This window comes from Plecotus auritus (genome assembly GCF_963455305.1).
Source record: "Plecotus auritus genome assembly, chromosome: 3".
Classification (NCBI taxonomy): domain Eukaryota; kingdom Metazoa; phylum Chordata; class Mammalia; order Chiroptera; family Vespertilionidae; genus Plecotus; species Plecotus auritus.
The window spans coordinates 34,237,406-34,261,375 of record NC_137772.1 but is presented as its reverse complement, the minus strand read 5'-3'; the positions used below and the strand labels follow the sequence as shown (position 1 = coordinate 34,261,375).

The 23,970-nt window shown below is 41.1% G+C and overlaps 1 protein-coding gene across 1 annotated transcript in view; it reads left to right on the top strand.

The window, feature by feature from the left end:
• Positions 1 to 23,970, top strand: part of MYO16 (myosin XVI) — a 435,293-nt gene that overhangs the window by 293,877 nt on the left and 117,446 nt on the right. The window contains exon 28 of the mRNA XM_080660342.1: positions 22,421 to 22,523. Coding sequence (XP_080516468.1) covers positions 22,421 to 22,523 — 103 coding nt within the window. The remainder of the gene's footprint in view (positions 1 to 22,420; positions 22,524 to 23,970) is intronic.

Here is a 23,970-nt window from a genome sequence, read left to right as displayed (position 1 = left end):
GCCCAGCCTGCACCCTCTCCAATCTAGGACCCCTTGAGGGATGTCCAGCTGCCTGTTACAATTGCACATCCCTCTTACAGTTCAGGACTGCTGGCTCCCAACTGCTTGGCTGCCTGCCTTCCTGATTGCCCCTAACCACTTCTGCCTGCCAGCCTGATCACCCCCTAACCACTCCCCTGCCAGCCTGATTGATGCCTAACTGCTCCCCTGCCAGCCGGTTTGCCCCTAACTGCCCTCCCCTGCAGGCCTGGTCACCCCTACCTGCCCTCCCCTGCAGGCCTGGTCCCCCCCAACTGCTCTCCCCTGCAGACCTGGGTCCCCCCCAACTGCCCTTCCCTGCAGGCCCGGTCACCTCTAACTGCCCTCCCCTGCAGGCTTGATCGCCCCCAACTGCCCTCCGTTGCAGACCTGGTCCCTCCCAACTGCCCTCCCCTGCTGGCCATCTTGTGGTGGCCATCTTGTGTCCACATGGGGGCTGCCATCTTGTGTGTTGGAGTGATGGTCAATTTGCATATTATCCTTTTATTAGATAGGATTGTTTTATTTCTTTAGTTTATGGATATTGACATTTTTACAATGTTGAATTATTCTGCCCAAAACATAGTGTATTCAGCAGTTTGCTCAAGTATACATATTTGCATTTCAGGAACTTAAAAAAATGTCCCTCTTACAGATTTTGAACATATCCTGTTAAGTTTAGATATAAATATTTTAAGTTTTTGCTGTTAAAAATGAAGCCTGGAGTAATGGGGTAATGGATTGCTCAAATCAATTTGATTGAAATCACTCCTATCTTTATTACTTCTTTCCTCTATATGCTTTAGGTTTATTTAGCTCCCCCTTTTCCAGTATTAACATGGAACTTTAGGTTAGAGATATGAAACCTATTTTCCCCTAATATAAGCATTTAATGTAAATTTTCTTTGTTGAAACAGTACCATCAGGCTGTGGTGAGTTTACCATTTTTTTCAGTGTACCCTGGCCTGGAAGCCAAGCGGTTCTAAACCCAGAGGTGGGTATTGGTGCAAACAAATAGTTCTAGAAGTCTTCTACTGCAGGCTCAAGGGGCAGGGCATGAAACTCATAAATCTCAAGCATGCAGAAATGCACTGTATTTTATTTCCTTCATTATATCCTGTCTCATCCCAAGCAGTCCTGTGGCAGAAGCCTTATAGGCACCTGATAATCTGAGAGAGGGGACTCTTCCCCCCCATTCAGAATGATAGCGGTCCCCCAAAGAATGGGGTAAACCGTATTGAACTTTTCACTTTCCTGTCAGAAGACAGCTTGCCCCAGGTGCAGATGTAGTCACAGAGGTCCACAGTCAACAGGGCTAATAAAGCTCCAAACTTCAGGCTGGAACACAGGAAAGGAAGACCCAGGAAATGAGAAACTTCTAGTGGGACAGAGAATTCGAAGGAGCTATGGAACCAGGGCTCACCTCCATGCTCTGCAGGTGTGGATCTTACACTTATTTTAATTTATTTTTTTCTGTTTAATCAATCTGTTTTAATGGACTATTTTCAGAGCACTTTTAAGTTCACATCAAAATTGATCTGAAGTTAAAGAGAGTTCCCACATATACCCTGCCCTCACATATACACAGCCTCCTCCATGAACAACATCTCCCATAGGGTGGTACATTTGTCACCACTGATGAACCTGCATTTACACATCATCACCCAAAGTGCAGAGTTTACATTAAGATTCACTCTTGGTGTTCTATAGTGTCACTTTTATTTTTATTTTGTTAAAAATGTTTTAGAGGTATTTTATGAAGTAAAGTATTTTAAGCTGTCATATTTTTCTTCTTTATTTAATTTACTGGAGTGACATTGGTTTGCAAAACCATACAGGTTTCAAGTGTACAAGTCAATAAAACATCATCTGCATACTGAGTCGTGTGTCCATCACCCCAAGCAAAGTCTCTGTCCAACGCCATTTCCCCCACTTTGTTCACCTCCACCTACCCTCCTCCCCCCTTTCTCTCTGGCTATCACTACACTGTTGTCTGGGTCTATGTATGATATATATATATATATATATATATATATATATATATATATATATATATATATTCATTTTCATTTCATACTCCTGATGCAAAACAATTGAGCTCTCTATCCAGTGTCCCATGGAATTTTTCACTCTGGCTGATGAGAACAGCCAAACTTCCTTCCTGTCTTGGTGATGGGATTGGTTCACTCTCATCCATTTGGGTGGTACTTTTCTGGGACATAGGTAGTTTATTTGCATGCATGTGCTGATCAGTATTCTGCTGGAGACTTGAGGGGGAAGCTCTGAAGACCTCCGCAGTCTTCTCTCAGTGTAACTTTCCTCTGATTCTCTGCTCTGTGAACTCCCAGTGCCATTTACTCAGGAGATCCCCACGCTTCACTCAGGACCCCCTCTTTGGGCCACAGCCTACATCCTCCCCCTTTGAAGTAAGCTGACCAGGCTTAGGTCTTGACTCATTTATTTCCTGTCCCTCAGGGATCACTGATCTTCATTGGCTGGTGTCCATTTCTTCTCATATGTTGCCCAGTATTAAGTTATTTGTGGATGGAGGATAAAACTAGTAACTGTTACCCCCATTTTGACTGGAAGCAGAAATCTGTGAACTTACTTGTTATATTGGTTTCCTACTAGATGGGTACTTTATCTGTTAAATTGTTCCTGTGAGTACCTATAATTTATTATCACAACAGAGAACTTCCTAAAATGATGGTATGACTTGAAATCCTGCATTTTTTAAGATAATTTTGATAGTTTTGAAATGGTACACTTCTCTGTTTGATTATGCACATTATGTACACCAACTTTTCCTAAACAGACTAGTATCTCTATATAAAAAGTAACATAGAGCAGCTGGTATTTTATAAAATGATGATGCCAGACAAGAGTTTGGGATAGGAAGTGGAGGCGAATACTATATTTGAGTGTGCATGGGATTTTAATTAAGCTAAAATTAGGCATGTTAGAAATTGTTCAGGAAGCTGATACCTTTCATTCTTATTCTTTTTTTTTCTTTTTCTTTTTCTTTATTGATTAAGGTATTACATATGTGTCCTTATTGCCCCATTGCCCCTCAACCCCCCCACTCATGCCCTCACCCCCCTGGTGTCTGTGTCCATTGGTTAGGCTTATATGCATGCATACAAGTCCTTTGGTTGATCTTTCCCCCTTACCCCCACCCTCCCCTACCTTCCCTCTGAGGTTTGATGGTCTGATCGATGCTTCTCTGTCTCTGGATCTGTTTTTGTAGAATTTATGGGTTGAAAAATTCTATGACCAAAATGGTCAGAAATGCATATTTATGTCCAGAGTTCTGAACAGACTTATGAACTTTTTGTCCCCCCGACCCGAGCCCCCCCCCCCCCCCCCCCCGCCATACACACACACACATGCTTTGGCTCAAGAAAAAAGTACAACCTGCTTTGCTCACAGTAGAATTTTAAGAGTTAGCAGGATCTTGTCCATTCTCTTTTTGATGCTCTGCCAGTGTTTTAAGTCAGGGGAACCGTGAGACATAAAAATTTTTTTAAGGTATTTGAAATTTAATGAGTGGTGAGGATACAAGGATATGTTTTTTTTTAAGTACCTTTTACTTACATTTATTAAATATTATCTCATAAATCTTTACAAAAATCATTATCTGCAAATATTGTTGTAACCTCTTATTAGACATTTATCAGGTCAGAAATAAGGCTCAAAAATTAAAATTTAAGCAAATATATTTGTCCTTTACTATGTACTATTGCCATTCCATTTCATTGATTATATAGATAGATAGATAGATAGATAGATAGATATATTACCAGCAATTATCTTTTTCAAAGAAACAGAAAACCTGGATAAGACAGGCCTTGACAGGTAGAAGCTCTGTATATGAGTCTTGTACATTCTTGCCTCAGGATTCTCATAAGGTATTTATTCCTTTGATTAGATATATAAAATCTTTAAATGAAGCTGCAAATATACTTTCTTAGCACCATTCATTGAAATATTTAAAATTAAGAAAACTAGCAATCATAAATAAAATCTAACAAAGTAAAATGTTATATTATGCCTGGACTTTTCTTTCCTATAAACTTTATTTCTTGTGCTAAATCTTACCCATTTTTCTAAAGACCTAAAAGCTTGAAAGCTCAGAGATAGCTCAATAAAAGTTATTCATTGGAATTAATATTGAGTTCCTACTAACCACCCAAGGCCATTCAAAGTGCTGAAGATACAAAGATGAATAAGTCTTGCCCAAGTCTGAAGTATCTTCCAGTTAAGTGGGAGGAATAGATACATAAGATAGTTCTGAAAGGTGTCAGCGGATCCTAGAAGTAGCTTGTTATCTGCTAGATGGAAGTGCTCAGAAGGAATCCCTAAAGGGGTCTTGAAAGATGATGAGAATTAAGATCATTGAAGGAAGTGATGGAAGATATCCCAGTCTTAAAATGGGAGTAAGGGTGAGGTTAGTTACAAGTAATATACATAAAGGGAAGGTGGTGAGAAGCATGAAACGGTGTGCAGGGAAAGACATTCTCATTGCAGTAAAATAAGAACAAGCAAGGAGAATGGAGCAGAGAGAAAGGCAAGACCTGTGTATTTTGGGGTACAAAACTTGGAATGTATCCTGTAGCTAATAGGCATTAAATATATAAAACAGTGTAATAATGTGGCCTTATTTTCCTTTATGCTAGATCAGCAATCAGCAAACTATGACCCCTGGGCCCAGTCCAATCAGCAGCAGGCTTAGTATATTAAACTAGAGGCCTGGTGCACAAAATTCGTGCACTTAGGGGAGTCCCTCAGCCTGGCCTGCACCCTCGCAATCCGGGAGTCCTCAGGGGATGTCCAACTGATGGCTTAGGCCTGGATATCCTTACCCCTATCGTGGAGGTGGAAGGGGCTCCTGCCACCGCCGCTGGGCTCGCCAGCCAAGAGCCCTGCTTCTGGCTAGCAGTGCTCCCTCTGTGGGAGCGCACTGACCACCAGGGGGCAGCTCCTGTGTTGAGCACCTGCCCCCTGGTGGTCAGTGGGCATCATAGAGACCCATCATTCTGTTGGTCAGTCTATTTGCATATTAGCCTTTTATTATATAGGATAACATTTCATTGACTCATAGCACACCCATTTGTTTGCATATTGTCTATGCCCCATTTTGTGTTACAAAGGGTAAGTGGAGTAGTTGTGACCTAGACCATATCGCCCACAAAGCCTAAAACACTTACTATCTGGCTCTTTATAATTAAAAAAAAAAAAAGCTTGCTGACCCCTGAGATGAATCTAGCACAGAGTTTCTCAACCTCGACACTTCACATTTGGGGCCAGATAATTCTTTGTCATGGTTGGCTAACCAGTGCATTGTAGCAGCATACCGTGATTCTACCCACTAGATTCCAGGAGCACTCCACCTCCCTCATCATGACAACCAAAAATGTCTCCAGACATTGCAAATGTCCCCTAAGTGGGCAAAATCACCCCTGGTGAAGCACTACTTGTAGCAGCTAAAGTGAAGACAGTGGAAAATTGAATGGAGTGAAAGGACAGATGTTAAAAAATATATAATTTGGATATGAAAATTGCATCATTTAGTGTTTATAAACACGGACTTCAGTGAAAATTAGAGATGACTTTTAGAAATCTAGCTTGGGTTTCAGCATGGTGTCTTAGGTCAGTGTTATGTGCCCTTAACTGAGAAATCCTAGTGGAGGAGAAGCAGGTGTCAAAGAGAAGAGATTGAGTTCAGTTTTGGATGTGGTGGATTCATATATCTATGATATGCTGTGGTAAGAAGGCTGATAAGCTACTGAGTATGAGAAAAGTCTAGCAGAAGATATATATTGAAATGTTGCTAGATGGTGGCTAGTATTTAAAACCAGAGTTGTAGATGAAAACCACTGAGTATAGTGTCAGAAAAGCCAAGAAGAGAATATAAATCCTGTGGAAACTGTGGCAAAAAAAAAGAGTTTTTATAGTAAAGGGAACCAGAAATGAGGATATAAAGTGTCTACCATATTTCTGAGTTAGGGAATGATCCACTGAGGGTGGTGGGTAAAAGGAAAATTTTGTAGAAGGAAGCATGAAGGATGGTCAAGAACCTTTGAAAGCTATGATGAGAAGAAGACAAACAAGAAGAGAAAAAAATCAAGGGTCAAGAATGCCATGGCCTCCAAAGAACACTATATGGAAAGTCACCACTTAATGCTGGCCAAAAACATTTTCAAGAATAGTGTGAGCAAGACACTTCCCGCTTAGATATTATATAAGGTTCCTTGTAAACCTCCAGAGTGTTGTACAGATATCACATTTAGTGGGTGGCAATTATGACAGTAGGAGAGGGATTTTAAGGGCACCATCATTAGACCAAATATTTGCAACAGTCTGTAAAAGAGGCAGAATGCCTGGGGATGAAACTGTTGGGAAGTCATAGGCTGCATCTCTTTCTCCCTTCATAACACAGATCTGTGGTCCTATGCAGGATACATCTTTCTATAACAACACATATATTATGAATTACATATACATGTAGGTTTAAAGTTTATTCATTTTGTTACTTTCACTGGAGCTGATCCACTCAGCTGGCCTGTTTTTAGATGGTTTAAAATGGTTTTAAATAAATCAACCACAGCCTTCTTTTAATATCATCCAATCTGAAAGTGTAAAAGACACAGCCGAAGAAAAAAGGGTACTTTAACCATTTTTAAACAACCCAAATGAATGAGAAGTGCTGTTAGGTAACAATTGGCAGGGCAGAGTGCCCTGGGGAAGAAAAGACAGCACTGCCAGTTCCTCCTGGTGACCACCTCTGCTCCCTTCACTTGGGACTGATGCTTCTAGCACAGCCCATACCTCTTCCCTGCTATGGAAAGGATCTATGAAAAACCCAACAATGACTTTGGTGTCAGAGATAGTGCCAGTGAGACAAAAATATAACTTAGAAATAAAAATAAGAAATTAATGGCTATGAAATTGTATGCTTTTACTTGACAGCTACTATGCTATTTGATGATATGATCATTAGTTTTTATATGTTGTTTAAAGTGATAGATATCACCTGTAAAACCATGTTGCTGAGTTATCATTAAAACAATACTAAATAATATTATTTAATTGCTTTTGCTTTATAAATAAATATACTTATATGTAAATATTAGACTGAATTATATTATTATATAAAATAATATTTAAATAATCCTTAAATTTTTGTGTGTTTTTTCCCATGTCCTCTCATTTCTCATTTCTTCCCTTCCTTTATCTATTCATCAAACAAGAGCTGTTGAATGTTTCCTTTTCAATACTCCAGATACTTCAGGGTACTTTAGGGTTAAAAATATGGAATACATAGAATATTCTCTGCCTCAGAAACTAAGAGCAGCAGAAAATGATAACATGGAGTGATGAGAAGTGGATGCATGCAATGTCTAGAACAGTGTAGGTTTCTAGGGAAGGAGCTCGTAAGGTTTTCTGGAGTAGATGACATTGAACTGAGGCTTGAAGACATTTAGGGTTAGCCAGAAGGAAGTCAAAGAATGGTTGTTCACAGAAGCACATCTATGAGGGAAAGTGGTGAGTTCAGTAAATTTCAGCATGGCAGGAGTGCGTGATCTTAATGGATGGGAGTTGTTTAACCAAGAAAAGACAAAGTATCATGAAAAATCTGCTAGACCATGAAAAGCTAGAAATGTGTACTGGAGATGGGGAGTCCTTTTTGAGCAAAATAGTATGGAAAAATTGACTACACAGGTGTATTTAGAAGACTATTGATTACACTAATTGATGTGGTTGAGGCTTCATGGAGATAACTGGATTGAGGTGAAGAAAAGGACATAAACTTTAAAGATGTTAGGATGTAAAATGAACAAAACATGTTGATGAACCACTTTCTGACAGACTCCACAGTTTCCAGGTAGGCAGTTGGTAAATGGTAGATCCCAGGGAGTAGGACAAAATGGGAGAGTGTGTGTGAGGTGGGGAATGGGATGTGTTGACCTTGAGGTGTGCTTGGGAGATCCAAATTGTGCTCTCCAGGAGGCAATTCAGCAAATTGGCATGAAGTTCAGGAAAGTGATTACTGTGTTTTACATACAAAAAAATTTTTAAATCATTAACTTATAAATGATAGTTATAGCTTTAAGTGTGTTTAAGGTTGCTCAAAGGAAACATTCCAAGAAAGCCAAGAAGTAAAGGCTGTAAAAAGCACATACATTCAGTAGAAGGATGGAGGAAATTATGTTTATAAAGAAGAAATTATGAGACAGGTGACAGGGTAACATAAAGAATAGGAGGGAAGCCAGGGCGATGGCTAATTCAAGGAGGAATGCTCAGTGGTTTCATGTGCTACACAGAAGATCAAATTATGCGAAACAAAAAAGGAGGAAAAATCCCTTCAATAAAGTTGTTGGGTTTGACATATAAATCATTAACTATCGTGACATATGACGTTACGTGTTGTGCACAAAAGTAGAAACTGGATTGCAGAGTTTGGAGAGTATATTGGAATAAAGAAGCAACGTGGATTTGGTTGTTATTAGAATGCTAACCCATCCTTGCTAATTCTCAGTTATCATACTATATTGTGGTTAAGTACAATTTTTAAAAAAGATCAAAACGTGATGGTCCTACAAATATGTGTTGACTATATAACAAAGATTTTATTCAGATCTTTACTAGTATGTAAAGAGGAAATGAGTAGTAAAACAGTTCAAATGAAAATTTGATTTACAGAGATTTGTATTCTCTACTGACAAAATTTATTTTATGCTGCCCAGACAAAGGTAATTTGTGTTGCTGTGGACAGGAATCATTTGCATTGTTACCAGTTTTCTACAGCTTAAGTTTTATCCCTATAGAGCTGCAAATAGCTTAGTCAAAAGCAATCCATGATCATAGAGTTAGTGATTCCTAAGGGTCCTTTGGAAAATGTCTAGCATTCTATACAGAGGTCACCCAAATGCAAGACATTTTGGGTATCCACTATTTCCTATATCAAGCAAAGTGTTATACATGTGTTAATCTTAATGGATAATTATAAGAAAAACTAGAGGCCTGGTGCATGAATTCATGCACGGGTGGGGTCCGGCTGGCCCACCCTGATTGGGCTTGATGGGGGCCGGGCTGGCAGGGGGTGGAGAGGGAAAATACATGGGAGGTTGGTTGGCCGGCCCCATCCCCAATTGGGGTCAGGGGGAGCTGATTGGGGCTGCAATGTGCCTCAAAGCAACTGGTCGTTCCAGTCGTTTCTTTCATTCCAGCATTCCAGTCGTTTGGCTTTTATATATATATAGAAATGATAGGAACCAGAACATTTAAGTGTGTGCTGTGTTGAAGGTGTGTGGTATATTAATAGACAGAGCACTTTCATATTATCAAATGCTCTAGTGTTCTAGTTAATGCTAAGTCCTAGAGATCTAGTGTACAGTACAGTGCCTAGAGTTAATAATACCGTATTGTAATCTTAAAGTTTTTCTAAATAAACTAAAGAGCACAAGAGGAAAATTTTTGAGGTGATAGCTATGTTTATGACATTGATTGTGGTGATGCATTTACAGATGTGTATTTATGTTCAAACTCATCCAGTGGAATACATTAAACAGGTTTAGCTTTCTGTTTGTCAAGCATACCTCAATAAAGGGGTTTTTAAAAAGTGAATAATTTCCAAAATGAATAATCATGATTAGGTTCAGATACCAAACCCTAAGTCTTGATTCAACCATTGTGACACACCTTCAAAAGTAAGTGTACAAAAGAAACGTTCATTTCTGTTGAAATAATCTAATCTAGTTTCAGTGCCAGACTGTTTCTTTGGAGATCATACCTCATTCTTAACTTCTTCAGGATTGGATAACCAACTGTAATGATGTTGATATTCTGAACAACAGATTCATATGGTACTAAGTAACTCATTTCAATATCTGAAATAGGCATAAACTGGTTGAATTAATAAAATGACTGCATTAGGCACTAATCCTCATAAAACTTTTTAGCTATTCCCAAAGAGAAGAATTGCCTTCTCTGTTTAGGAGGAAGAGAAAACACTTGAATAACAAATATCTCTAACAAACAGATTGGCCTGCCTTGGTTTCCTGCCCATACTCAGAAAGACAGAAGGTCAGACTGACCCTGGTGGATCTTTGGTTAAGGAGCAAATAGCTTTAGGAATAGGATAATTTTTCTTAAACCATATAGCTTATGGAGAGCTCTTATTTAGATTTCAACAACAAATGAACATCTGTTCTTTTCAGTGTAACTAAACAAGCTGTTCTTGTACCTGATAAATGCAGGCTATGGCTCTACCAGTAAATTCTGCAAAATGTGCAGGACAAAAGCACCGATTGTACTCAGCATCCTCCTGGGCATGTATAAAGAGATCAGAAAGCACCAGGGCTGGTTCCTTCGTTTGCAACCATTATTTCAGCTCCATCACATATTTGGTTCCCCAAGAGGGCACAGTTTTAAATGTCCCCTATGGTAGATGGCTCTGGAGTGTTTTGCATGCACGGATGGGGTTCCTGTGTAGAAAAACATCCTAGGGCTGTATTAAAAACAAGAACAAACCTGGCTGAAATAAACGTTTCATGCTGCAACGGCTGCTCAGGAAATGAAGCCTAGCACATATTTCACACTGGGACGTTACTAATGTAGTGCTCACTTTCATCCATTTATTGAATAAATAGAACATTGTTACATTGCACAATTAAAATGAAATGGTAGAACAGGCTTGAAGTAAGAGAACTTGAGAGCATTGTTATGTAAATTCTTAGCAGATGCTCTGAATATTTTTTTTGTTGTTGTTGTTGGTCTTGTATGCAGAGTGGTACTGGCTAATCTCAGGAGCTGAGGTAAAATGTAGCAATTTTTTCATTATTTAACTCCCATATTGCCTGGGAGGAGAACCCCCTGGCTTAATTACATGAAGTATATGAATGAATGAATACCATAGGCTTAAGGCTGCATCTCTGGGTTTATGCGCTGCCATGGGCTTTGAAAGGAGATGCTTTCAAGGAAGTGGCTTTGATGGAAGTGGACGAACTTGGGTTGTGGTTATTCACACCTACCACCTTCATGCACACATCTTGACTAGTTACTACCCTGTTTTCCCGAAAATAAGACAGTGTCTTATATTAATTTTTACCCCCAAAGACACACTAGGTCTTATTTTCAGGGGATGTCTTATTTTTCCATGAAGAAGAATATGGTACACATTTATTGTTAAATGAAAATAAAGGAAATTTATTACCTGTATATGGTATGGTAGTACGGTAGTTGTCAACACAAACCAGACAAACTGTGAATCCTACAGTATCAAGAATTTACTCATTTATTCAATGACAATCATGTCATCATCTTCTGGAACATCATCATAACAATCCAATTCCAGAATTTCCTGGTGAATTTCTTGTGACTCCATTTCTTTCAGAATCAGTGGACCAAATCTCTCCTGTTTAGCAATAGCACTGTCTTTAAATGAGTACTTCTTGTCAAGGTAGCCTGCTCGCAGTGCATTTGCAATGCAACTGTCAGTGATTTTCTCCCATGAATTCTTCACCCAAGTCACAACTTATTGCAATTTAGGTTTCACAAAGTTTCCACGCTGATTTCTCTCCATTCTATTTTCAATGTAGTCATTAATTTCCATGCACAAATTGTCTTTGAATAGCTTGTTTATTGCAATATCAAGAGTCTGGAGATAGGCCGTCATTCCTGCGGGAATCATTATCTGATCTATTTTTCTTTCGTGAAGAAATGTCTTCATGTCTTTAGCGCGGTGAGTGCTGGCTGCATCCCAGACTAGCAGACCTCTTTGGCTCCCTCACATAACAAGCGGCAGCATTAAATCGACCCACTTCCTTATAACTGCTTGTGTGGCCCAGGCTTTTTCAGTTTCAAGAATAAAAACGCCCAAAACACGTTCAATCTTTTCCTTCTTGCCCTTAGAAATGATTAAAGGTGGGATTTTAGTGCCATCCAGACGAATTGCCAAAATACAGGAAACACGTGCACTTTCGTAAGCAGTGGAGGGAATGTACGCTAAGGAGGCACCCCGCTGTTCAATTGTTGTTTGAGATGATTGGCCCATAAACACTGCAGTTTCATCCATAGCAATCATGTTGGAAAGATTGTATTTAGAGAAGTCAGCATCTTCAATAAAGGACTTGAATGCAAGTGCTCGCTTAATAACTTGAGTATCTTCCAAGCTAAACAATGTTGTAGATCTTCTTAAAGACAGTTCACTTTGCTGAAGGAAATTATCCAGCCAGTGTTGTGATGCTTTGAAGTCTTCGGGGGCTATGTCAAACTGTGGTGCCATTGCAAGGGCAAATTCTTGAATCTGAGCCCTATTCACAACCAAAGCCTTTGCTCTCCTGTCAACAACCCATTCACAGATCAGGTCTTCCAGCTCGGAAAATAATGGTTGCCGACCTGATCCACACTTGCGCTTTTTAGCATTTCCCTTCTCCACTTGTTCAATGAGGTTACCATACTCTGCTTGCCATTTTTGGACCAATCGGATACTCAACATCTTCTCTTTGCAGAAAGCAGTAAGATTTTGGCCCCAAGAGTCTTCCACGATTCCTTTCTTGTACTCCACGGAGTAGCTTTTTTTTTTTGCACTCATTTCTAGGGGTACAAAAAAAGGAATTGGGGTATCAAGGTGGGGGGAGGGGGATCACTCAAAATGACACAGGGGGGGATCAGAGGGGAGAATCAAAATGGCACAGGAGAATCAGAGGGGGGATTACCATTTTAGTAACCCCTTTTGATCCTCCTGTGTCATTTTGATTGTCCCCTCTGATCCTCCTGTGTCATTTTGATTGCCCCCTCTGATCCTCCTGTGTCATTTTAAGTGATCCCCCTCCCCCCACCCCTGTGCCACTGAACACCTTCACCAGACATCCCCCCTACCCGTTTATCAGACATTTACCCCCTGGGGCCTGCCTGGGGACTGTCACTGGGCTTGCTGGGGCCTGGATCTGGGCTGGAGCAGGGTCTGCCACTGACTGAGAACCTTCAGTCATCATGAAGGCGGCCGCGAGCATCAGGTAGTGTCACCAGAGACAGACCAGCACTCACCACCTTCGCCGCATCCCGTCCGCTCTAATCCTCCTGTTCTTCTACACGCATCTGCGAAAGTCTCCTCCTCTCTCCCGCCCCGCACTCACCGCTCACTCCGACCTCCTCTCTGCCTCCACACAGCAGTGACCTCAGGACTCCACGTAACGTCACTGGTTGCTAGACGCCAGTCGGGGCGGCCCTAGCGACCAGTTTATGGTAAATTAATTTTCATTCTGAGACAGAGCCTGGGGGCCTTATTTTCAGGGGATGCCTTATATTTCACCCAGAAGGAAACCTGTAAGTAGGTCTTATTTTTGGAGGATGTTTTATTTTCGGGGAAACACGGTAGTAGAACCCACACAGAGTGAGAGCTGAGAGGTCTTCCTGGGATTTTCAGATAAGGATAGGGGTGTCCTAACCTTGTCAGTTGCCCAGCCCCCAGCAGAACCAGTGTGGGCTGCAGGGTAATGTCAGTGGGAAAGCTCCTCTGCAGTGCTCTCCCTAGTCTTCTCAAGGATTCCATTACTGGGGGCTCTTGAGCCAGGAAGAACATGGGAATGTGAAGTGCCGCTGTCTTTGAATGGCATATCCATGTTTCTAAAGATAACAGCAGCCTATTCACAATAATATGGGAAGAGAGGGGAAATCCATTTTTTTTTCTAAAATACGTTTTTATTTAGTTTTTCTAAATATATTTTATTGATTTCAGAGAGGAAAGGAGAGGGAGAAAGAAAAGCATCAATGGTGAGAATCATTGATCAGCTGCCTCTTGCATGCCCTTACTTGGGATGGAGCCTGAATCCCGGGCATGTGTACTAACCAGAAATCGAACTGTGGCCTCGTGGTTCATAGGTCAATGATCAACCAACTGAACCACACAAGTGGGGCATGAAATCAGTCTTAATCAGTGCCATAAGCAATAGGTCTGAGATTGTCATAGTCATAATGTAAAGACATCTTTTTCCCTTAGAAGAGTTATATGTAGATCCTAATGAGCACTGATAAGCTTAATGTTAGTCCCAAGGGATATAAAAATAAACTCTAGAGCAAATTTCAGACCTGAACAATGCAGGAGGTGCAAAAGCCATTGCAAAACACGTCTACTGTTCCCTGTCTGTTCTTCCTGTAAATATAAACCAAGAGGTCATGGGTACTAAAGAATGGAGCTAGGTGGCCACAGTGGGAAGTGAATCAGGCTGATGAGCTCCAGGCAGAGGGCACAACAGATGCAAAGAAATGTGGCAAATTCTGAAATGTTTTGATTCACTTGGTACAGAGGACCACTGGGAAAGTGGTAGAAGATGGGGTGGCAGGATGGGCAGGTACACAGGATAAAGGCTTCATATGGTATGCTGAGCCGTGCTGGATTTTATAATAGCAGAGCCAACCCCCACTACAAGACAGGCAGTCCATGGACCCAAGCCTGGACAAAACCTGAAATCATTTAGGGGGTTTTAAAACCCTAAGAGTCGTGGGAAGAAGAGAAAGACTGCACACTCTGAGAACACAGATTTTTGTGTAAATTAGATAATTTTTGACAACTTTATGTGTTTTCACATTCTTTTCTTTAAAATAAGGAAAAAGTGCTCCTCTTTCCTTGACAAGCACTTCTGCAAGTCCTCTCTCTTTGCGTCTCATTTCTTCTTCTTATGCTGCCTCCCTTGCATGTTGAAATAGGTCTTATTTCTCTCTCAAGCCCACTTGTGCTCCTTTCTCTTCATACCTCTATTTTCATGATGGATGTCAGTACGTTGCTAGGCAGCTGCCATGCTCAATCCACCACTCAGCATTTTGAATGCTGCAAATTAGCCCCAAATAGCTAGGAAATCACCCGTGCGCACCTGCACTGTGTTTACTATGCGAGTAGGAATAGGAGGAGTGAAATGGACAACCCAGGCAAGTTCGCAGAGCCAGGGAAATGCGTCTCTATTTCAACATAGTCAGATTGTTAAATCCGTGATGTGCATGCCAGGTAGAGAAACCCCACAGAGCCCTGTGCGAAATAATCAATGAAATGGTTATAGAGGAAACTGCATCCTTATCCCATAAGAGCTAAAATTAATGAAAAATAATCTGGAGTAAAATGAAAATATACAAAAATAATCATGAAGCAAAGGTAGAACTTGTAAGTTTCTACAAATGTTGCCTATAAGCATTGTCAGTTCTTCCTAGCCCCTGAAAAACAACATATCAACACACACACACACACACACACACACACACACACACACACACACACTAATTCTACTTCACCCTTAAGCTGTTGACCTATACTTTTTATTTGTGTGGTGACCCACCACGTGTGCGTCTCCACCATCTGTTAATGTCTTTATGCTGTAGGAACATGCTTTCTTCTGTGTCTCTGGCATTATATGGATTACCCAGTCCAAATCCAGAAGCCCCTTCTCAGCATGGACACACTTTGAGCTCTCTGCAACATTTAGCACTGATGACTGCATTCCAAACTCTGCTTTCCTTTCGCTACCAGTCCCAGTCCTGCCTTCCTGTCCAGTCCCATTCCTCCTTGCTTTGTCCTGATGATCTGTTTTTCTCTATCAGCCCTCCAATATAGAGCTCCTGTGATATGTCCTGTCCTCTTTCTCTGGATTATCCAGTCCATCCTGAGGGAGGAGGAAGTTAATGGTCCTCCCCAAACATTATTTGAAGGAACTAAAATATGTCCATAATAAAAAAGGTCTTGACATAAGAAAACCACATATTTTCTGAGATATAATTTTGATAAAAATGTCATGCTGTATATTTGAGTATATGCAGTGAAATTATAACACATCTTGGTAACCTCCACATTTCATGGCAGAGATTCTTTTTAAATATATATATATATATATATATATATATATATATATATATATATATATATTTTATTGATTTTTTACGGAGAGGAAGGGAGAGGGATAGAGAGTTAGAAACATTGATGAGAGAGAAACATCAATCAGCTGCCTCCTGCACACTCCCTACTGGGGATGTGCCCGCAACCAAGGTACATGCCTTTGACTGGAATCGAACCTAGGACTTTTCAGTCCACAGGCCAATGCTCTATCCACTGAGCCAAACTGGTTAGGACAATGGCAGAGATTCTTGCTTGTAATAGGTGCTCAATAAATATTCTTGAATATAATTAAAATGTAAGAGGTTCCAGGACTTAAATCTTCACAACAGAATTTTCTTTGTGAACGAAGAGATGAAGTTAATACTCAGGAAACAGAAACTCTTTCTAAGAAACTGCATCCCAGTTTTGTTTTTGAGTATTAGCTTGATATAAATGCTTGGTATTTTTCTAAGGAGATGCTTCTACTATTTCTTGCAGATTTCTTAAAGTAGTGAGTTGAGTCACTACCAGATTTTACCTGACTTCTATGGTTACTGCATAAACTTTTTTTTTTTTTTTTTTGTCTTTAGGTCTGCGATGGATAGGATGTCTTCTTAAAACTTAAAAGGAAAAATGACTTCTGAAATGAGAAATATTAATTCCTTTCCTTAGGTTCTGCTTTATAGTTCTCAATTGTTGTTAGCCTTTTTCTGCTTCAACTGCAATCTATCCCTCTTAGCGACCTCAAAATACGTATGTCCTATGATGTGGTCCTTTCTTATAATTTCATAAGGTATCCATTGTGATGCCTGTTATTATTTTAATGTCATCATACTCCTGATACTATTTCCATCAGGAAATCCTATTGGGTCTGCCTCCAAATATGGATAGAGTTCAAGTCCAACCAGTTTCTACTACTTTCATTTCTCCCATCCTAGTCTGCGGGAAAGCCTCCACATGGTCTCCCTGGCTCTCCACTTGCTCCACTGCTGCCCACTCTCAGCAGAGCAGCTTCAGTGATTCTTTTAATGTCAAATGATATGTCTTGTCTGCTCAAATCCCAGCTCAGAGTCAAAGCCATAGTCCTTAGAACCACGGGCATGATCCGAATCTTTCCCCATGTGGTTATCTTTGTGAAACCTTCTCCTCTCCCTTCTCACCTGCTCTGTTCCAGCCACCTCCTTGGTATTCATCCTTCCCCAAACAGGCAGGCACTACCCCACTCAGGACTTCTGGACTTGGCTGTTCCCTATTGAGCGCCACCATTTGCTTCTCATCCCTCAGATATTTGCTCTCAATGAAACTTTTCCTGCTTTAGTCTTCTTCTTCTCTCTAACTGTGTCTGACATTCTTTTCCTTTACATTTCTATCTGCTTTATCTCTACCAGGGAATGTAAGGATTATCATCTGTTCTGTTACCAGATGCATTCCCAGTACATATTTTGTGCTCAGTCAATATTAGTTGATTGATTAAATGAACCCCAATGAGCCACAGGACCCCGATTCTGGACATAGAACTAGATCCCAATCATTTCCCTCATCCCAAGAGAGGATGAAACAAGAATGGGTTTGCTGGAAGAGGTAGCATTTATTTCTTACCGTCGGTTGATTTATCTTGGACACAGGGCAGATGTCAGCCTGAACACAGAGTTCTTCAGTGGATTGTGGTGTTTTTATCTTGAACAAAAGAAGCTTGGAGTGCATGGGGAGTGAGAGCTGAGAAGTCCTACCTGTGACCACACCTGTGCTCAGGACCATATAGTGCTCCAGGTTCATTATTACCATTTGGCCTCCGATGGAATTTCTGCGAGGTTATGTTTAGCACAGCATTAGACCAGGGACACCACCTACAGATGACACTCACATTCCAAAAGACAAGTTGATTTTAATTACACTAAAATAGAGTGCCTTACCCTGTCTAAGATGACGTTTTTGTCTTTTCAGTTGAAATGTCAGAATTATACCATTTTAGGTGTCAAAAGAACAATATAAAAAGAGAAAAAAGCCACCAAGGATAAGAATTTTTTTTCTGACTTGTTAATACTGTATTCAGATACTTGAATTATGTCAATTCAATTCTTGGTGATAATTAACAAAGTTCCAGAATGAAACAATTATAGGAGGATAAAAAGATAATTTGACTGATTTCATTTCATTATGTAGCTCTGGCTAAATGGTAGAAATGCATTGATTTTCCTGAGCTTGAATGGGTCTGTATTTCATTTTAAGTTCTGGTTGACTCTTATAAAAGAGGTCCAGTCACGCAAAGGTCAAAGAGCAACAAATTGTCTCTGCATGTCCCATGTCCTGATGATTACTTTTGGGTTTTATATTTGTTGTTTTTCATGCTCCTTTTCTATATGCAAACCATCTAGCACTGGGGGCTGGTTCGTTTCTGCCTAGACTGTAGCAATGGTGATGGAGAGATTGCCTCCAGCGTTAGATTGCCCTGGGTTCAAATCCAAGAGCAGCTATTTTTACCATCTGTATAAGTGTCCTCAGGCTGCCTTAACAAAGTACCACAAACTAGGTAACTTAAAAGAATAGAAACATATTCTCTCATAGTTCTAAAGGCTGGAAGTCCAAAACAAATGTGTCAGCAGGCCACATGCCCCTCTCAGGCTCTGTGTAGAATCCCCCCTCTACTCTTTTAGCTTCTGGTGGTGGCCTAAAATCCTTGGTGTTCTTGCCTTGCAGCTTATATCCAACCTCTGCCTCTGTCATCACTTGTCATTTTCCTCTTCTTATAAGTACACTAGAGGCCTGGTGCACAAAATTCATGCATGAAGGGGGCGGGGTATGTGTCCCTCAGCCCAGCCTGCATCCTCTCCAATCTGGGACCCCTTGAGGGATGTCCAACTGCCCGGTTAGGCCCGATCCGGATCGGGCCTAAATGGGCAGTCAGACATCCCTCTCACAATCCAGGACTGCTGGCTCCCAACCTTCTGCCTGCCTGCCTTCCTGATTGCCCCTAACCACTTCTGCCTGCCAGCCTGATCACCCCCTAACCACTCCCCTGCCAACCTGATCGACGCCTAACTGCTCCCCTGCTGGCCTGATTGCCCCTAACTGCCCTCCCCTGCAGGCCTGGTCCCCCCGCAACTGCCCTCCCATGCAGGCCCGGTCACCCCCAACTGCCCTCCTTTTCCAGCCTGGTCCCTCCAAACCGCCCTCCCCAGCTGGCCTGATCACCCACAACTGCCCTCCCCTGCTGGCCATCTTGTGTCCCCATGGGGGCAGCTGTCTTTGACCACATGGGGGTGGCCATCTTGTGTGTTGGAATGAGCATCAATTTGCATATTACCTCTTTATTAGGTAGGATAGTCATATTGGATAAGGGCCCACCCCTTAATGACCTCATCTTACCTTGGTTACATCTGCAAAAAATCAAATTCCAAATTAGGTCACATTCCCCTGTCTTGCAGTGGTGGTGGGGGGAACAATTCAACCCATACCTATCTGTGTGAACTAGAGCAACTGACTTAATTTATGTGATCATCAGCTTCCTCACTATCAGAAGAAGATTATCATACAGACCTCCTATAGTGATGAGGAGCGTGTGGAATAATATATGAAAAGCCCCTTGTACTCCTTCAGTGCCCAAGAAATGTTACTTCTCACCCCCCAAATTCCCAGCCCAATTTCCAAGCATCATTTATGTGTACCTGCTTCAGACAAAAGCAATGGAGCAGACCCCATGGAAGGTACAAAGATGACCCCTGCCCTAGCGAAGCCCACACACATTGGAGACTGATAGGAATTAAATGGTACAGTCAAGTATCTGTGTCCTATCCCAAGAAACACACACTCAGTAAGAAAGGGGAGAAGTACTTGCTAAGTGGCTTGACAAGGGCCTCATAGCAAATTTGCTACAGAGTTGGAAGTGGAAGCTGTGTTTAGATTCCCCAACCTGGTTTCTTTCCTATCCTAACACATGGTACAATTATATTGTTGGTCATCCTTGATTCAAACATCGTGAAATAAAATCCATGTTTGCCAAAATCATCCATCCCACTGCCCTCTGCACACTTTACTCTCACATCCCAATCCTCCACACACACACACACATACTATTCTCTTCTGCAGCCTCCACACACACACACACATACTATTCTCTTCTGCAGCAATCATAATATGGCCAGTAAAAAAAAAAAAAAAAAAAAAAAAAAAAGCTACCAACTTCAGCGCCTGCTGGATAGAAATCACATTCTTGCCTATTATTTTTTTTTAAATCCACTGAATGCTTCTGTCATCCATAGATCATCTCAGTCCACTCAGTGTGATCAAAAGGATGAGCAGGATTTTTATATCCTTGCCTCTGGCACTATAATTTCATGTTCAGTCTCTGTTACTTGCTATTTTTACTCCCCTCGGTACCCCGAATCTGACACATGAGCAAAAATCTATACACGAAAAGGAAGGGCATTGCTGATGTTTATGTATTTATTTTATCTGAGTCAAGATTAGGAAGACTATGACAATTCTCAATCCAGGACAAATAATAGAGAGACAGTCACTGACTTATGATGCTTTGACCTAAAATTTATTGATTTTATGATGAAGCCACACATATACCCATTCAGTAGAAACTGAACTTCAGATGTTGAATTTTGATCTTTTCCCAGGCTATCAGTATGCCCTCCAGGGGTCCTCAAACTTTTTAAACAGGGGACCAGTTCACTGTCCCTCAGACAGTTGGAGGGCTGGACTATAGTTTTTTAAAAAAAAACTATGAACAAATTCCTATGCGCACTGTGGGCCCGGGACGAGTTGGCTGCTAAGCAGGACAGGCAGCGGCACCCGGCGGACCAGATAAATGTCCTCTGTGGGCCGCATGTGGCCCGCGGGCCGTAGTTTGAGGACCCCTGCGAGACTCTCTCCTGATGCAGGAACGTGGCAGTGAGCCTCAGCTCCCAGTCAGCCAAGTGATCGCGAGCACAAACCATGGACACTCTCTACAATGTATTCATTGTGTGAGATGATTTTGCCCATCTGTAGGCTAATGTAAGCGTTCTGAGCACGTTTAAGGCAGGCAAGGCTCAGCCATGATGTTCCCTGGGTTACTTGTATTAAATGAACTTCAACTTCAGATATTTTTAATTTACAATCGGTTTATTGGAACATAACCTCATCGTAAGTGGAGGAGCACCTGTACTGAGTTATCGGTGACGATGCTCAGGATGTAAGAAAGGAAATAAACGTCTGCTACTGAAAAAGTCAAATAGGTATATTTTCGTAGCCTGCGTTATGGGCCAGACCCCTAGTTATTGCAGCATTGGCTCGCATGCTGGGACCTCATTTCTCTACAGCACTTGCAGAAATAAAGAAATCATGTAAATCCGCTGTGGCTGTCATTGGGACATGGCCACTGCTCTCAGTGCTGGCTTGGGGCGAAGGGGTAAGTAGAGATGTGTAGGCGATGTACTTCCTTCCTTAGTTGCCTTGAGGAAACAAAGACACTCATTTTAGAAGAAGCCAAATTTGCTGCAGCAAACTTTAGATGAAATGCTAAGATATTTTACAGAAAATAACAGAAAAGTAGGTGATTTACCTTTCAGCACTGAGTTCTTTTAGCAGTCCCACATGAGAACCATAAACACACAGTAGAAGTGGATGCAATTATACAGGTCTTTCCTTGTTTCTTCTGTCAATCCTCCTCCTCCACTTCTTCCTTCTCCCCTCTCCTCTTCCCCTTCCTCCTCTTTCTCCTCCTCTTCTTCTTTCTCCTCTCCATCCTACTCTCCCCCCTCCTTTTCTTTACTCTTCCTCCTCTTGCTGGTCCTATTCCTCCTCCCCCTCTCCTCCCCCTCTTCTTCTTCCTCCTCCTCCTCCTCCTCCTCCTCTTTCTAATGCAGTTTTATTTATATGTCAGGTTCCATACCATAAGTGAAAAAATATTTTATATCGATGATGTAATTTTGAAAGTAGTATCTTTTTTATATATAAATCCATAGAAAACTATTATATTGGCATGCATTTCAGCTAGGGAATGAAAGATAATAATTTAAAGAAATTTCCAGGACATAATACAGTGTCTTGCTGGAAGATTTCAAATACTCCAATATGTAATACATGAGGAGAAAGCTGCTCTGCCTCTCTATAATTCTGGGTGCTTTGATATTCCTTTATTATATATTCTAACTACGTCAAGATGCACTCTCAAATGGGAATAAAGTATGCTGGTGTTTCTTAAAAGCTCTATTTTTAAAGATCATTCTAAATATTTAAGCAAAAACTAACAGATTAATTCTCTTTTTCTTTTTTTGTTGTTACATGGTTTGTATCACTCTGTGTTAAACATATATTAAAGGATTGAACAATATATTTGATTCATTTAAAACATCATTTTCCATGTAAAAGATGTGTTATTTCACCGTTGCCTTAAAGGCACAATGAATGGAGTATATGGGGACACATGGAATAAAGTAAAACCGGGGAGGGGAAGGTTAAGAAACAGTGTAACAAAGACAGTTCTGTTGCTTATAATCACTGGCTTGATGAATCCAGTCACCACTTTGATGTCCCTGCTGCTTTTCCCAGGTATAAGCCCTTAGTGGAGACACTCCCCAGCGAGAAGAAGAAGCTGTCTGCTGAGGAGAAATGTCGACTTGTTCTCCAGCAGTGTAAATTACAAGGCTGGCAGGTTAGTGACCTACAAGCTCCTAACATACCAGTTTAGGATTTTAAATAAGTGAGCTGAGTCATTGCGGGGAGCCACCGGAGTCTCTCTGGCAAAAACAAATTGCTTTGATGTGTTTGGCAAGGCGAGACACCGCGTGTATTCCCTGGAAACGCATCGGTCTTTCTGATTTCCTGGTTTCAGCAGCATGCAGCACACACACGAGGGAAGCCACAGGCTCCTGTGCGGGACTGACAAGACGTTCCTGTCGCCCTGCTCGGTTTGTCCACATTGCAGATTTAAATATTGTCAGGAAAGCTTTTCTGAAGCATCTGAAAGGTAGCAGAAGCCAGAAAAAGCAAACTGTGAGGACAGAGCAGTGATTTCGTTGGCTCCTGGCTGGTATCTCACAAGTGTTCCTCAGACCCAGACTTCCCCAGCTCGAGTCTTGTTTAGGCTCCTTTGCTCTGTTTCTCACCTACCACACACTGAAAATGCCACTGTCCCTTCAACCTCATTTAATGGCAAAATCTTCATAATTGGAAACATTTAATTATGTCCTGTGATCCTTTTCGTTGGCAGAGGCCAGGGGCCCAGGGGAGGAATAGCTGGACTTGCAGAGGGAGGAATTAGCATGAAACAGAAAAACACAGAAATACTCCCCAGAAACAACGAGGCACAGTGTCGGTTTTGTTTAATACCTTAAACAAGGTCAATATGCTACCTTACTAGGATAAGGAAGAGGTTGTTTGAAACTTAGGAGTCAAGACAAGAAGGAAATATTGGAGCAGTAATGGGAAACAGAATCAAGGCCAAGGCACCAGGAATTATTGGGCATTTCTAGCTATAAAACAACTCTAAGTACTTAGGCAGCAAAGGGCATGGTGGCTAATAGTTTTGGCAAAACATAACCATTAGTGGAAAGCAGATATAAATCTCATTTAAAAAATGATAGAGAGAGCTTTCATAAGTGAAAATATATGATAATCACTGAGGCCCCAAACAAGATCTTCACTTCAGAAATGACATGAACAGAGGTTTCAGAATTGCTGAGTGTGTCTGAGAGTGGTTCAATCTAGGCCAACAGGTAGAGACTACTGGCTTGACATCAATACACCCATTCTTCTATGATGAAGAACTAAGAACATGGAATTTTAGCACTGATGAGTAACGATTTAATTATCTGTGCCACCCAATCTTTTTCTTTACCATCTTTTTTCTCTTTTTTTTTCTACTAATGATGGAGTTGAACTTTAAATAACAGTCTGAAGGAGGAGGCTTACACAGTCTGTAGTAATCATGGATGCACATCGTGCCTAAAGATTGCATAAAAAAGGAAGGAGGCATTACTAACACAGAATGATGTGAGCTAGTCACAACAGAGTCATAAGATGGGGGGGCCACAGATAAGAACTGCATATCAAGCTTGTAGGTTAACTTAAGTCTTTTGAACTGAATCATCGCTGGAATT